The sequence below is a fragment of the Tyto alba genome, unplaced genomic scaffold (assembly GCF_018691265.1).
Source record: "Tyto alba isolate M040663 unplaced genomic scaffold, T.alba_DEE_v4.0 Super-Scaffold_48, whole genome shotgun sequence".
NCBI classification, from domain to species: Eukaryota; Metazoa; Chordata; class Aves; order Strigiformes; family Tytonidae; genus Tyto; species Tyto alba.
Window position 1 is genome coordinate 28,060,718 of NW_024881324.1, and position 16,540 is coordinate 28,077,257.

Consider the following 16,540-nt stretch of genomic DNA (forward strand, 5'->3'; position numbering starts at 1 on the left):
GCGAGGCCCCAACAGCCGATTGAGGCTCAGACCGCGCCGCCCCAGAAATCACAGCCGAGGGGTTTGGGCACCTGGGACCCGGGCAACGTTCAGGCCTTTTGATTTAAAAGTCCCATCCCCGCCCTAGAGCTGCTGCTCAGGCATCAACAGCGCCCTGACCGAAACTGCCTCTTGCTTCTGTGAGTGCGCTGTGGAAGCATTTATACCCTACAGACTTGGGTGGGGCGGTTTTTTTTCTTTAATCAATTGTGACAATTTCCATCTGCTTATCTAATAACGTCCCTTTACTAATTAGGATCCTCTTTTTTTTTTTTCTGTAGCATGGGCCAAATTAGCGCACGTCAGTGAGCAGTGGAATTGAAAATCCCACAGCTGCCTTCTTTACAGCAGCTTCCTACGCAGGGACACGTTTGCCACTGTGCAAGTGCTTTTTTGTAGTTTAGTCCGAGCACCAAGAGATAGCAAGCCCATTTATAAAAAGCAGCTCAGCTGAAGCTGCAGCTATAAATAGATCTGCAAGAAACTGTTTGCCAGAAATACAAACTAAGCTAGGAAAGAGCTCTGAAGTCAGCTCTGAAAGGTTTCTCTTCGGTTTTCTTTCCACTGTTCACATGTAGCTCATTTTGTTTAACATTTAAGATGGCATCAAATTGAATTACGCTATCTGGATACAATACCAATTGTTAAAAATATTCCTAGAAGCTTGTTACAGATTTGTCATAAACCCCCCATTTGAAATCATTAAAAACGATGCTTTTCAGTTCATTTTTTTTTTTCGTCCCAATGAAGATATAAATCCCTTTAGAATTATTTGAGTCTTACAAAGGCTTTTTGTTCCTGGTCACCTTTTGCAGACTCCCCAGAAGCAGGATATGAATGCCCAGGGGTTTTTGTTCCAGTTGCAACCAGACTTAGATCATACGCTGCTAATATGCCTCTGCTAAGTGTTCCTGCCGTAGAGTAACATGGCAGGTCAGTCTGTTTCCTTGGTAACTTAAATACTAACGTGCAAACAACTGTGAGAGGGTGATAGAGCAGTTTTCATCTCTATGGTCAAAACTATGCATTCAAACACGGCTGACCTCAGAGACCAATGTGTTAAAAGGTGCTTTGAATTCAGTGTCTTAAGGAGGAGTTCAACTGCCTGCCTTCTTAGGGTGTAGCAATACGCCCCTTCAGGTTCCACTGCCAAGGTTCCTGAATTTCAATCGTGTCGGTATGTGCTTTTATAGCCATAATGGTGTCTCAAAGGCAGGGTCACTGTTCTGAAATGTCAAACTGCCTTATGGAATAACTAAGCAAGAAAATTCCTAAAAGGAATTTGTGAGGCAAATGGTACCGGGGGTGGAGGGGGCGGAGGACACACGCACGACAGAGATGACAACAGGGGGATGGAGATGGAGTGGACACAAGAGGATGGATGACGTGTAACTGGACAGCTCATTAATACACAGAAAAATCACAGCAGCTGTTTTCTTACTACGAGCTGAGGTACCTGTTTCAAAGTCATGTCGCTTAGAGCAGAGATGAGTAGCCTGCTGTCAAATTAAGGCTTAGCAATTCCTCTCCGGTCCTTGCGGTTTGAGCTCAACACATACCGGACTACCCTGTGTTCCTGACCCTCAGCTGAGCCACGAAGGAGAGACAGTCTTTGCCACAAATGTTCCAGCTGGTGGCCCTTGAAAAAGAGACCGAAACAAAAATGCCTCAAAAACTCTGTCCCCTCTCCACTACCATAGCTTTAGACCAAGCCCATTCCACACAAGCACTTGTTTCCTCTTAACCCTCATTCGTGACAGACTGCCCGTCTCAAACAGGAAGGCTCTTCAGGTGTTTTCTGAAGGAGAAGTCAGTACACCTTTTTGCAATCTGCAGGGGGTTTTTTGCTTATGAGCTGCTCAGGAAATTTTGTAACTTTCCTTGAATATTCTGTTGTCTCAAGTAATTCTTGACACAATTACTACGGCTGAGCTTCAGTCTGCAGATTGCAGTGCCTGGTTGGCGTGGCGCTCCAATCGCAACTGCTTGACTGGACAGTTAGGCTTTTCAAATCATTATAATGATTTTTATTTTAATCATTTTAAAACCAGTATAAATGATAACTGCTTGACTGATATAATTTGCAATTATTATTTGTATGGTGGCTTATACCTGCTGAATGGATACTCTAATTCAGATGAATATTCTGTTCAATAACCCTCTTGGCAAATAGAGTAATACACAATTTTATACATGACTTTCATTACAAATGTTACTTGTAACACTGTTTTGGAATGCAAACATGAAAATTTCTAGTCCAGGAATGTCAGTCTTTCAAAATAATTCATGTGCATTTTTTTCCTGTCAAAATGGAGATTTTCATGAAGAGCATCTCATTGGCTACAAATATATCTGAAAAATACTTCATCAAAAAATGTCAAACAATTCTTGGCAGAATCTTTGTTTTGAACATCCTACAACGTAAAGGGGTTCATGTCTTCATAGTTGCAAACAGTATTAAAATGTCCTTATCTTGCATTTTGACATATTAAACACTACATTGACCTGAATAATTCCTGCCCCTAAGTTTAAAAGTGTTTGAAATTAGTATGTATCAAACTTTAAGGTGAACCAGCTACAGTTAATTTATACACCACTTTTGACAAATACACACAAATTTGAAGTACTTCAAGGAACAATCTCTTAATTACATTTTTTATTTAAGGCACATATATCTCATTCTATATTTGTTTCCTCCCCAGAGCCACTCCACTATTTTAGACAAGAAAAGACGGATAAAACTAAAAAGCCTTAGTCTTAAAATTGTTTGGGGTCCACCTGTAAAAAGTGTTGAAGTATCAAGGTCAGGTGGAGGAGAATTTAGTGTCTGAAAAAGAAACAGTATCTTCATACAGAAATACAATCAAGAGGAAAAACTACACATCAAAGGAGAAGGTAATCATTGCTTCTAACAGCAAATCTGCTGCTATATAAAGCGTCCTGACAACACAGCTGATTATTTGCTCTTATATGAGGTTCTGGAAACAAAAAAGGACAGACTTTCAACAGCTCTACCTTCAGAGGGGCACAGCTGCCGCTTCAGAAACATGCAGATAGAACTACCCGTGCCTCAGTGGAAAAAGGGAAGTTCTGCAGATATTTTACAAAATCATCATAAAGGAATATAGAGAATGAAAAATGCTTTTCACACAGAATAAATATGCTTATGTCTCTCTTTAGAAATGACAGCTAAATAGCATTAATTTTCAGGTAATCCCAACTACTTTTGTAGTTAACAGAAATATCTGCAAGTTTAATCTTTCTTCGTGTCCTTTGGCAGACCTCCATAAATTGGAGCAAAGCATTGACTTTGAAAAAGAAATCCAGGAGGCTCCCCAGGTGATCCTGTTTGGGTTGCATTTCCCCAGACCACAGAGGATCACCCTCACATCCATCTTTTGGCTGCTGCCTCGCAGTGTGAAATACATTTGCGTTGTATTTTTGGAAGTCACGGTCTTTGTGGTTCGCTAGCAACCTACGAGCTACGGCACCAACATGGAAGTTGTAGAACTTGATGAGCCTCACTGTGACGTCGAATATATGGATTGTCAAATACTGGTTTGTCTGATTATCAAAAAGGTTTTCAGGTTACACACTGACACGCGAGAGGTGTTATATCCAGTTCTAAAGGCAGATGAAATTGCTGCAGGAGAGGAAGAAAGAGGATGCAAGAACTCTAGGTCAGTCTAGGCAGGGGAAAAATAAAACAGTATAAACAGCAGATATAAAATGCATTGGAAGACAAAAAGTATTTATTGGATACAAACAGCTTATTGGCACTAGAAAGATAATAATAATACTCAGCAACTGAAGGCTAGAGAGAGGATGGTGTGCACCTTTCTTTGTACGGGCATCATACTGCAGGTATAACCATCTTTTGCCCGCTTTCTTGTTCTTTAGTAGGATTTGGCTACAAGAATCCAAATGCAACTACAAAATGAGAGAACACCAGTGAAACATGAGTACTTTTTCAACATGCTTTTGGAGGGCACGTATGTATCTTTAGATTTCATTGGACCAGTCAGCTCATGGCCATTCAAATATTCCAACATTTCATGGCTTACAGAAATAGAATATTGTGTAACTTCTATAAAAATCATAGAAACAAGGCTATTGAGTTAGGTACAAGGTTTGCTACTGATGTGCAAGAATACAAATGAAAAGCAAATTCCTGAATGTACAGGTTACACCTAAAAGCTGCTCACAGATATGACAGTACAATATAATCAACTTTACATAAAGGGTTTTCATCCATAAGAAATGATTGCTTTGACCTGTGATAATGCCAGAATGATTTTAAGGGCCCAGAGTACATTCAGAGTCTGAAAGATTAATAACTCTTTAATTGTTCCTAGGACAAATTTATAGTAAATGGAGAGGAGGGATTTAGGAGAAACCTTAAGCGTGGCTAAGTGGTATCTTGTTTCAGGCAATGACTGGGACATTGTTTCTGCTGCCACGTGAGCTATTTGGAAAGCCTTTCATTCCACTGGAAAAATATTTATCTTATTAGTTAAAAGGAAGAAGTAATAAAGACAACAGAGTATTTTTAATGAGGTTTTATTAGACTGAGCACCTATCTCGAGAGTTGCTGATCAAAAGTCTCCAGCTCTGGGTGAGACATCAGGTGTGTTGTGTTGGACATAACTGCAGTAACTGAAAGGGATCAGAATTCAGACTGTCGATTTTACTGCAGATGCAGGCATTTTGAAAAGTACTGCCGTTCCAGGTTGCTAGCGGGCAGATGGCTGCTGTGAGTAAACCGTACCACAGCCGGTGAGACTGTGGCCTGATGCCATTTATTTGTGACCCACACTTTGAGAACTCCTGAAAGGACACCCGTGCCATACAAATGTAAATATATGTTTCATAGATGAGAAATCGGAATATTTTTTACATTTCAATAACATGCCAGAGCTTACAGTGCAGAAGTTGACTTCTGCATGCATATATGGCATCAGTTAGAAAAAAATCTTGCAATTCTGTGCTATTTTGTGAACAGGATGATTTTATTGATTTTGGTCTTGTTAGGATGTTATGACTAAAAGAATATGTTAATTCCAAGCAAAGCAAAGCAAAAGTTAATCTTTGCTATCTGTTCTTCAAAGGAGCATAGACAGTACAGTTATCTGCTTTTTCAGTCTTTCACCTGGCTCATCTGTGAAACTCTGGAAATGTGATACTTTCAAATTCAACGGGAGTCAAATTAATCTCGAATATCCACAAAACAGCATTTTTTATATCTTCTGCTCACGCTCATGTCCCGATAAATTAGATTATTTTAAATATCCCATGGAATCTGGCATCGTAAAGGTTAAGTGAAAGGCATGCAAGGGCAAAAGAGGTTGTCAAAGTGCAAAACAGATAAAACTTTTCTTCTCTTGTAGTTTCTCCTAGTTATTGTTTAAGCATTGCAGGCCAGTTGCAAAGTATCAACACTACTACTGTCTCCAGTATTCCCCACTTTGCTTGTGTTTATGGATTTGAGGTAAGTGTCCTATATCACCTAGAGAGTAGGTGACTGCAAAGTGCCTAGGATGCCGCCCAAGACTGAAGACAATAGAGGTGATTTGATTTCTGAAAGGCAATAGCAAGTCTAGCAGATATGATCGACCAAGGCTGTCGAGGCAGTTGGCCCTGGCCTGCCTTAACATCCAACTGCTGAATAAAAAGCAGCAGCAGCAGCAGCAGCAGCAGCAGCAGCAGCAGCAGAGGACGCGCAGGTTTAGAGCGACAAAAGCCATGGAAGGAAGCAAAACTAAGAGACAGCAACAGTAAGACAAAGTACATATAAACTTTTAATGAATTAACCTTACAAAAGACAATAGCTTCAAAACATTTGACACGTTTATACAAAACTATCCAGCACTGTTAGTTCTCTCTTCAGAAAGAATGCCAGCAAGCCACCCAACGTGTCCCTGGCTATGAGATGCAACTGGTGATCACACCCAAATCATGTGTGGACAGAGTAAACGTATTTACAAACACTGTATACTTGAATACCAGATTAGTGGATGCTATTGGGGAGCGACTGTATTTTCCAGAAAACACCATGCATCAGAAAATAGTATGCACCCCTAGCTTTATTGCCTTTTTTCCCCTCATTTGTCACTAACATCTCTCTTTAGTCCTTTCAGTATGAGTTACCTCCTTTTATTTCCTATTCCTTCTTTTTTTGTCTTTGAATAACAGTGCAAGTAGCAGTACAATCTTCCAGTCCTATAGCGTACATCGCAACTGTCCTTGAACGTAGGAATATCAAGGTGCAAAATGATGGCTCATGGGACTATTCTGCAGCCATATTAAAATAAGTGCCACATACCAGAAAATAGCACGCATGTTAAGGGCCAAAATGTAGTTAAAAAGTGCGTGATACTTTCCTGAAAATATGGTACTGATGACACGTACAAGCATCTTCAAGATGCCACATTCCCTTGTGAAAGGGATCTTGTCATTTCAGTATGTACAAAGTATGTCTTCAGTTCTCCTTTTCCTTTGACATTTATTATTCCTCTGCAAGTGCTCATGTACCCCAGTGTCTGCAGGACGTTGTTTGTCTCCTCTGTAACCTGCAACAAACAATACAGCGATACAACCCGTGTTGGTAACAGAGCAAGGCAGAACCTTCTTCCGGAGCGTGAGGAGAACATCTGTTTCGAGCAATTACAAGGGTTTTGCTACAATGCCTATAAGGCCTTTAAGGGTCTCGAGTGAGGTTTGAGCACCTGAGCTTTCAAATAGTCTGTTGCTGGATGCCCCCTGCAATTGCTTACACCAAGTATCAAATTCGGTGTAACTTTCTGTACGTAGGGTTGCAGAGGGCTCATAGATACGCAGATGGCACTGGGGACAGAACTCTTCCTCATACAGCATTTTTCCCAACTTCAGGAGCTGTTTTTCATTTCAGTAGACCCAAGCTTCCCCATCTTTTTGCAAATACTAAGGCTGTGTGAATGAAACGAGAGCCAGACCTCGGCATCATCTGTCAGAGCTGCTGTTGCCAGTTTCTCACGTAACTGGCAAGGAACCAAACTTTATGCAGTTCTGCCGGTTTAGGTGAAAGCCCACTAGGACAGAAATTGTTCAACAGCACTCAGACTGTCTGTGCTTCTTTGTGAAGCAAGCAACTGTTTGTAGATGTCACTGCTTGGACATCTCTTCTGTTTTCAGTTTTGACAAACAGTTGCTAACTTTATTTTTCCGTTATTTAGCTCTGAATAGTCTCAATCACAGATCTGGAGTGCTCTCAGTCACGTGCTGGGATCCAAAAGGGCTAGGCAGGTTCTTAACAAGCGGTCCCTGACTACGAAGTCACTGGAAAGTTAGTGAATTGAAGGTCTTTTCCGTACAAATCTATCTATAGTCTACACAGATAGTAACCTATAAAGGTTATTAATCAGCGTGGTTCATTAAAAGGGAACTTTCATGATTGCTTTATGGATTTAACCTGATGTGCAGCAGTTATGGTAATTTCCTTTATTTAGAAGTAATTATCATCAGGAATGCCCTTCAGAGATAAGGTAGCCAGTATTTTATGAGTTTAGAAATTCACGGAATAGAAACGTGACTTCTCTCAAATCCTCTCTTAATCTAGGGATGCATTTCCAGGCAACCCATGACTTCCTCCACTGTATTCCTCTGCAAAGTTTTGATTCTCTTCCTATTTTTCCTGTAATTTTCTTTTAATTCTTTACTTCCCTGTCAAAGGTCTAATTCTTTTGCAATGTACAGATACAGCTGGTAGGTAATTTTTTTTCTGTAGGCATCCTTAGCTCCGAAACACAGACCTATTTAGTGCACAAATATATAATGTTTTTTAAGCACAAGACTCAAAGGATTAAGATAAATACTAGCACAAGATCAAGACTTACCTGTATTTTATCTAAGACACCAGTGCTGTCCATCCTGCTGGCCACATTTACTGTATTGCCCCAGATATCATACTGTGGTTTTTGAGCTCCAATTACTCCAGCTATTACAGGTCCATGGTTGATACCTGGAAAATATCAGAACTTAACATTAAGAACAGAGATCCACCAAACAAGGACACACAGCACATGTGGTGACGTATCAAGTCAATGAACAATATCAGGTGGTACTTGGCCCATGGGAAATCATGAGTACAGCAACCAACAGTCTGTTCACAACTTTTTTATCAATCATTTACAGCGGGAGGATGTTAGTTATAAAAATGCCAGCAGTTACTTCATCTAATTTTAGTTTTACAGCTCCCTCCCACACTGAGTGAATTTGATATTTTCAACCATTAGTATCCTAATAACCTGCTACTGCCTGTGTTAGATAGCATGAGGAACACACTGTGGGAGAGGAGCAGCTCCTGGGAGAAGAGACATACAAGAATTTCTTTTCATTTCTACTTGTAGCGTAAAGGGCTTCTCCTCTGCAACAGTTGATGGACAAATAAAATGTCTTTTACAGAATTCTTTGCTTCTCAGATGTAGAATAAACTAAGGCAAATGAGCGGGGAGGATTTGAAGCCTTGTTCTGAAGGCTAGATTGCCCACAGAACAGCCCTAATTAACTGCAGTATAAATATATGTATTCAAATAATTTGATTAAGCACGACGGAAGAGTAACAAGTTTCCAATTCTGAAATGCACAGTGTAAGAGCGAAGAACAACATAGTACAGTCCCTGATTAGACCCTGGGCCTTTTTCATCTTGCAGTCAGTTTGTACCCCATGTTATGATTGTAAAGGGAGTGAGTTGTACTCTGCTAGTAGGGAAGGAAACCAGGAGGCAAAATCAACAGCACTCTCGTTAATCAGCATCAAATATACTGTAATTGTGACTATACGTACCAAGGAGCAGGAAAGCCAAGCTAGACCTAGTGAGAACTAAACCCTGGACAAGTGGGTAGCTTGGGTTTCTAAAATTATCTCCACGCCGATAACCGACTTCTGCTAACTCCTTGGCAGAAACCACCCTTAGCGATCCGTCTGCGCAGCAAAATGGAGTGTGGCTGTCGCACGGGGAGGCACCTCGGAGCTGGCTCAGCTCGGCCGGGTCGCACGCCACGTGGCAGCGTGGGCTACAACCACACCGTAACCCACGTGGAAACCCTGGGAGAAGTGACTGCAGCAGTTAAATTCAGAAAACTGGGGAAATACGCAGACCCTAGAGGATACGAGATGGAGCCTGATAACAACTCTTTGTCCACGTGGCTGGGATTAAATGCACAAAGGGATCCGGACCTGGCACCACGCTGCAAGAGCAACCAGGCGACGGGTGCGGCTTTCTGCCTCGTGACATCCAGCGTACAGCAGGCCTGGGACCTGGGAGGGGAACCCACAAAAGCCATCTGCTGAGCAGCCCAGGCGAGATGGTAGGGAATGCTAGAGATGTGCGTGACTACTCTGCCTTAGTCCAGAAACTGGGGCAGTGTGATGGCACTCTCCTACAAAATACAATGGGCAAGAGCTCACTTCTGCTTTTTTACCTCCTTCCTGAAGCACCGCTACTGATGGTTTGAGTAAAACCTCAGGGGCTGGACAGGCAGCTTCGGAATCCTTCTCCTTCAAGGAAACTTCTACCCCTATCTCTTAGGAATGTGTTTTGGCCAGCCAGGCACTGTGGGATGTTCTGCTCCATGTCATTCCTGCTAGTGCAGGTCTCTTCTGCCTGGCACGTGTGAACGTTTGTTGGGGCAAGGCTGGACGAGCAGTACTGCAAGTCCGGGTGAATGCTCTAACAGAGGGCGATACCAGCTGTCTCTTTCTCTCGTATCCAAAACAACGTTTAGTTATTCCATGAAAAGACAAATACCGTTCAGCAGGACAGACAGAGAACATCTCATTCCAAAGTATCCTACAGCCTGGGCTCGTAGCATTCTCCAGGGAACAGGGATCCCCATGCTTGAGCAGCTTCAGCCAAAAGCAGGAACCAAATGAAGTTCACCAACAACCCAGACAAGTGTTCTAACCACGAAGCTATATGGAAAACAGGATATCAGCCTCTATTCTGTTCTGAAAAAAAGCAGTACCTGTGTAAAACTTGCTGCAAAAGCCTATCTGAGCTTGTCCGATATATCAGGCAGCTTAGCTAACAGAAGGGGAGGAACGCCTGAAATACAATCTCGGTGCTCCCCTCCCTTGCCTGGCAATGCCAGAGCAGGCTGTGTCCCTCCCAAGGCACGGCCAGCCTTGCAGGCACGCACGGAAAACGGAGGCTGCAAGCTGAGACTTCTTGTGAGTTGGACGATTCTGGGGCTAGATGCTGGCTGAGGAAGGCTTTTACAACTGGCAGTTTGGGTTTCAACCCCCACAGTGGGATTATGTCAGAGGCGGATCTTCCGATGTTTCTGTGGCTCTAATTGCTATGGCTATCAGAGGCTTTCATGCTCAGCTGAGGGGGGAAGTGCAGGAGAAGTGAAGTGAGGCTGCCAAGCGAAGATCTCAGCGCTGCCTGTGTTGGGTTAAGGTGGCAAAAATGCCAGATTGGGGCCTGTGTCTCTTTGTAGATTCAATCATCCCTCATTTAATGAAGCAAAGGAGTCTGACTTCTCCGGAACTTTTAGCAAACACTTTAAAAATCACAAGTAGGTATCTTTTTTTTCTCCCCTAAAAAGTTTGCTTCACGATCCCCACTTTACAGGAGTCAGTATTGCTACACTCAGTATGCAGACATAGCCCTGACACTCCGCAGCTCTTTACCTGGACTGACACTGCTGATAGAAGGGTGTTCGCAAGTATGTAGCATGACATCTATGGCAAGAAGAGAATTTTTATTCTGTACAGAAATATGGTATCTCTACACGTTTCTTTTAAACCCATCAAGTTCTGTAACACTCTGAGAAGGAAACATACTTCAGATTTGCTTTGTCATTTTTTAACTCTAGCAAGGAGTACCAAACATACTGGCAAAGGAGCGCTCTAAGGAACACACCTTTCAAGTCAGAATATTTAAAGTTTTGCCAGTGGGTGGCACTGTGAAATAATCATGAGAGGAGCAGCGGGGAGGAAAAGCAAGCGGCACAGCAAGAAAATGACAAGACAGGAGAGTAACTGTTGGAAATCAAATACTTCTGACATGTTTACAGGATTTATGGGTTTCCAGTATTTATTTACCGCTTTCATTTCACACTTTCCAAGTTACATATTGCATTGTAAAACTGCTGTGTACTGCTATCAGGGAATAAATGTTTTGGAACATACGGTTTTTGACCAGCTCTGAATTAATTTATTTCATTATCCTTTCCATGGCTTACTGAAGCTGCCTATTGCTTTTTTTAAAATTCCATGATGCCCAAGTAGAAGCAATTAGAAGCTCAAATATAAGGGATAGCCCTTTCAAATAAAAACAACTAGTCACCTTTGCTCTTACCTATCACCACAGAATAACAAAGAGAAATACCCTCCTCTGTCTAACACTGGGAAGGAAAGAATGCATTTTTGTATGCTTGCTTGAGTTTAGTACGTCTGAAATATTTCAGACTCCAGCCTCACTGGCCCCTTCTAGCTCTTGTCCTCCAAAACCATGTACATGCTTTTGGAAAGCCCTGTCTAGAGACTTCTTGTGTCCTTTGGTATTGATAAGCTTAAAAAAACCATGCAGTCAACAACCTCTAGAATAATGATTACAGAGTTACCACAAAACCATTCAGAGCCACGGGAACGTATTTTGTCGACCAGCCTCTCGCCAGGAACACTGCCCTTTTCGGAGTCCTGCCTTGAAACACCCCTTGCCACAACAGCAGCGATGGTTAGTGGGCAATACCACGTAGGCTGCCTTTAAACGGGGCAAAGATGCTGCTATTTACTTTCGTGGCCCTTTTGCTCAGTTCTAGGAACACTCTCATTAGCCAGTACTTCACACCGAATTCTCCCCCTCCCCCATGATATAACCCCTGTGATACATACCTACTCGTAACTTGAAGTCATTGAATGAATGCTTGTTTATGACATCCAGTTTTGCCACCAAGGCAAATGCGAACTCCACCATGGTTCCTATGTGCATATACTGCCGTTCAGGTTCCTGAATAAAAACAGCCAAACAGACAGATTAAAGTAATTTGCCTTAGCCTTTGTTGCTGTGAGAATACAAGCAAAATATGCTGAACGCTTGAAAGCACTTAAACACTTAGGGATGTCCTAATGCCAACAGGCAGCAGAAGAAAGGTAATGAAAAGATGGTGCCCAGTCCAGCATCAGGTCGATCAAACAACGGCCAATGGACCAGGATGCATTTTACTTACACAATCAGGCAGTCTAGAGATGATGGATCCACAACGTGCCTAATCTCATGTTTTGATTGTCAAATAACTGTTCAGCTGCTATCTAGTCCCACAGGCGCTCAGTGTCTGTGTGTGCCTAGGATTTGCCCACTAATTTTCTCTAAGTGTCTGCTTCTATTTTATGCTCTTTAATAATAAATAATGCTTGTGGACAGACCCACAGAGACTCCTCCCTCTCACTGTTGCACAGCTCGGCACCCATCTTAAGATCCAGTGACATTCACGATTTTAAGAGTTCCTCCACTGATCTCATCTGGTAGATAAGCAAGCGCCTGTGAGAACATCCAGTAGACCTGAATGAATAAAATACAAGAGGAAGAAGGTAACCCATCCTCTGTCCCCTAGTTTACTAGCTCAGAACTTATAAAGTCAAAAAACGTAATGTCTCCTCATACACCAGTAGCGTAGCCTGATTTCTAAGTACTGGTTTGAGTCCACTCAGGCTGAGAAGAAAATTGATTTTTGGGCTCCCGCAGCCCAGGGTAGGACCCCGATAAGAGAGTGATTTCATAAGAGATGGACTCATTGATCTCTATGAGAAATGACAGAATCTTCCTCATTTCCTGAGATAAAGTGACAGAAGAGCTGGACAGATGACAACTTCAGGAGATGATTCCTAGAGTAGATGCAGCAGTCGAGGAGGGGCAGTAGTGGTGCTTGCCAGAGCGGCTGTTTAGATGAACGAAGCCCGTTGCCTTTGGAGTTCACTCCCAGCGAAGACAGACGGTTTCCTGTCCAGCTGATGTATTCAGCCCCCTCCCTAGGCAGCCAGTCTTCCCCGGGTCCTCGTTTTAAGCTGGGGGTGGTTCCAGCGGTATGCCTGGCAGCCAGTCACTGCCGCACCAGGTACTACAGCACCCGTGCATCCTTGGGCATCTGGGCTGAAGGCTGCTGAGTTCTGGCGGACTTCTTCTGAAAATGTGCACTAAATCACCAAAGGGACACTAAAACTTGGATCTCTCGTTTCACAGTTTGTGGAAATAACTCCAACGATATATTTCTTCCACTACACACACTAGTTTTTGTTGTCATTGAGAATCTCTTCTATGTCTTCTCATCTCCAGTCTACAGCTCTGCATTTCCTTCATCCCTTTCACCTCCCTGTATTAAATGTCAGAGCTAACTTAAAATCATTCTTTTTTGTCCTCAGGATCCTTAGGGTCTATAGTTCAGGTGTTAATTGCTTCCGTCTAGAAGGAACACGAGTTTGGCAAGAGCACATTTATCCTTAGCAGAGAATGTGTTGATTCATAATTGCTGCGTCTCTGTCACTAACCTGTAGTACTCTAACGATCATGGCAAAAGCAAGGTTTTTGTTTAAAACTCATGAATCGCTTCTCTGAACTTAATTTCTAACTGCAGTTCCCAATCCTACCCCATTAAGTAAACCAGAACAAAGGAACACATTCTCAGGGCTGAGTCTGAGGATTCTGTGAGTGAGTGTACGGTTAGTACTCGGCTACTCAGCCCTCCCAGCTTACAGTGGAAAACACTCATTCCTGCAGTCTTTTGTACGCTCTATAAATCCAGTTTTGCTGCAGCACGTGGGAATAAAATGCTGTATTGTATTTAGAGTAGGGCCTGCTTTAGACTTAGCAAATACAGAGGTGGCGTTTTCCAACCGCAGCGTGAAGAACAATAATTCACAGACACTGCTAAACAAAAGTATACACTTGTCCAGTACAATACAATCTACATCAGTAAGAAAAAAACTAGGCCACAGCACTATACATAACCTGTGGTTTAATGAACGGAATTTTAGCCTTCATTTCAACATGGTTTTTAGCAAGTAGGCATGTTTCCCTGTACCTGACACTGTTCTTGGTTGGGTGTAGCACTCAATCCTGTTGCAGCCATGTAAGTGCTTCCGATGGTCTTTATCTTTTCAACTCCACTGAACTTTGGCTTTGACAATAACTGTAAAGCAAGGATGGTTATTCATTATTGAGATCAGGAGCCTTGCTACTATAGCAGCATTGCTACTCTAACAGCATTCAGAGCACCAATTCTTAGAACAGTCTCTTAGTAGACTCCAAACGGTTTCACAAATATATACAGGATGGATGGATAAAACAAGGGTTACAGCCTCCAAGGAAAGGCAATTTCTGTCTGCTAAAACACCTTTTTATTCTAAAAAGGCTATATAATAATGAGAATAAATTCCACTTTATCGTACATACAGCTCTTAAAAGTCAGTGGACTTTGCACTCATTTGATACTGGAACTGAGCCACCCTGTGAACCCACAGTGAAGCTTTAAACAGATTTCCGAAAGTAAGTATCTCTTCCATGCCGATGGGATGGTTCCTATCCCAGGTTGTTTTGGGCATTCCCATGTTCTCCAAATGGTTTGTTGCTAAAACACCCTCTATAGTGGCAGATCCACAAATTCAGACTGTGCTTTCTGAGTCACAATGACCTTAATGGATTTTTCTGGTACCTGCATCACTAATAACTTTCTTTAAGACAAACACTCTTCTCAGTGGGACTTTTAGAGCTGCATTTGCACAATCCATCTGTAGTCACACTCTGTGCTTGCTTGTAATTTCAGAGAATTGAATATCAAAACTTATAGAATCCTCCGAGTCGGTCATGTTTCAGCTGATCAACGCTCTGTATAGTGAGACCAACACAGACCAGGTGGGGCACAAAGCTGCATCATCTTAGGGGACACAGATTTACGTACCCGATTTCAGGCACTAGTATCTAGAAACTGTAGTTAATATATGGCATATAATATAACCACATGAACTGCAGGCTAAAGGGCAAAAATTTCTCCATCAGAAATACACACAGGGTTCTCATCATAGTGAATCAAAAGCAATTGAGTATGATGTCAGATCAGTATCTGATTTATCCCACATAAATCGCTTTTCCCTTTAATACTCCCTGTAAGTAATTTCCACGTGACTAGGCACACGAAAGTTCTTTTCTGACAGCTCTTCCACTCTCCCTTTCGAGTATGTTTGCTTACTGTTGCATACCCTGAATTATTAAGATTGAAACCATATGTTGACTGCTGTTAGAAGTACATACATCATCGAAGTCAGCAATGATCTCATTTAGCAGCCTGAGACATTCCAAGCCTTCCTTATTTACATCAGATTCTGTGTAAAATTCCTTGAAATCCGGAACAGAGGCAAACATGACACAGACGCAGTCATATGACTGATGATATAGATCCTGTCCAAAAGGAAACAGAATAGAGAAAAGAAATCTGTCACACCCATCTCTAAATAATGGTTTCCTTATTATTATGCAGTGTCCTGGTTCTGAAAAGGGAGGAGTACTTTTTGCATTTAGTTGCATTTATTAAACAGTGTATAAACCTGTTTGTTAAAGAGATTCAACATATACAGCTGAAAATATTTGAGTGATTTAAAGTTACCTTTTTTCCCTCCTGAACATTAACGCCGTGAACATAAAATGTTCACTAATTTATTAGATAGGGCTCATTTCTGAGGCTTCTCATCAAGAGAATTAGGTCTGGCTTGCATGGCTGAAGCTATATTTTGCAAAACAATTATCTAATTTATTTTTAGCTGTTTGTGTTATTGTAAGAACTAGAAAACAACCAAAATCACAAATGCAATGTGCTACAAATGTGTAACGCAGTACGATCCTGATAGTTCCTAACCTAAAATGACAGGATGCCTAATAGGATAAAATAATTGTAATTTCTTGTCCATAGCAAGGAGCTGAGGCAAAGGGAAAGCAGTCACCTGAACTAAAACTTATTTATGTCAGATTCTCCACTGCCTTCTGTGACCACTGAAATGAGAGCACCTCTGCTCCACAGAAAATTCTGGTGCTAGAAATGACAACACCATCCCCCACCCCCCTTTCAGTTTCCTTTCCACTACCCTTAAGCATTAGAATATCTCTTCTTTCAGGATAAATTCACATCCTAACAAAAAAAAATAATAATAATAATAAAAAAAATTATTAAACTAATACTTAAAAAAAAAAATAGTATCTATACACAAAGGTAACCACAGCAACAAAAGATGCTGTAAACTACTATAAAGTCAAATTCTCTTCAAGTTATTATTTGAGTAAAACAAGGACTTCAATACTCATGTGAATAAGGTGAATAGGATTTGTTCTGTTATTTCAAGAAGCATCGGATATTATTTCCCTTTTTACTTAGTGAAGTGGGTTTTGTTTGCAATTTCACTGGCACTGCGTTTCTTTGTGGAAGAATGTGGTGTGTGTGTGTACACAGATGTGTACAGACATAGTGAATCCCC

The 16,540-nt window shown here is 41.7% G+C and overlaps 1 protein-coding gene across 5 annotated transcripts in view; it reads right to left on the reverse strand.

Moving 5' to 3' along the window:
- Positions 1 to 2,666: 2,666 nt before the first annotated feature.
- The window catches only part of ADCY2 (adenylate cyclase 2), a 232,168-nt gene continuing 218,294 nt past the window's right edge, over positions 2,667 to 16,540 (reverse strand). For 3 of the 5 annotated variants that reach the window (XM_042806783.1, XM_042806779.1, XM_032989073.2), the window contains 5 exons: positions 15,327 to 15,473; positions 14,101 to 14,208; positions 11,918 to 12,032; positions 7,911 to 8,035; positions 3,774 to 6,608 (listed from right to left, as the gene is read on the reverse strand). In XM_042806783.1, coding sequence (XP_042662717.1) covers positions 6,456 to 6,608; positions 7,911 to 8,035; positions 11,918 to 12,032; positions 14,101 to 14,208; positions 15,327 to 15,473 — 648 coding nt within the window. In that variant the 3' untranslated portion in view covers positions 3,774 to 6,455. Of the gene's footprint in view, positions 3,683 to 3,706; positions 3,726 to 3,773; positions 6,609 to 7,910; positions 8,036 to 11,917; positions 12,033 to 14,100; positions 14,209 to 15,326; positions 15,474 to 16,540 lie in introns of those variants that run through there. The other 2 variants (XM_042806780.1, XM_042806781.1) reach the window with 2 other exon arrangements.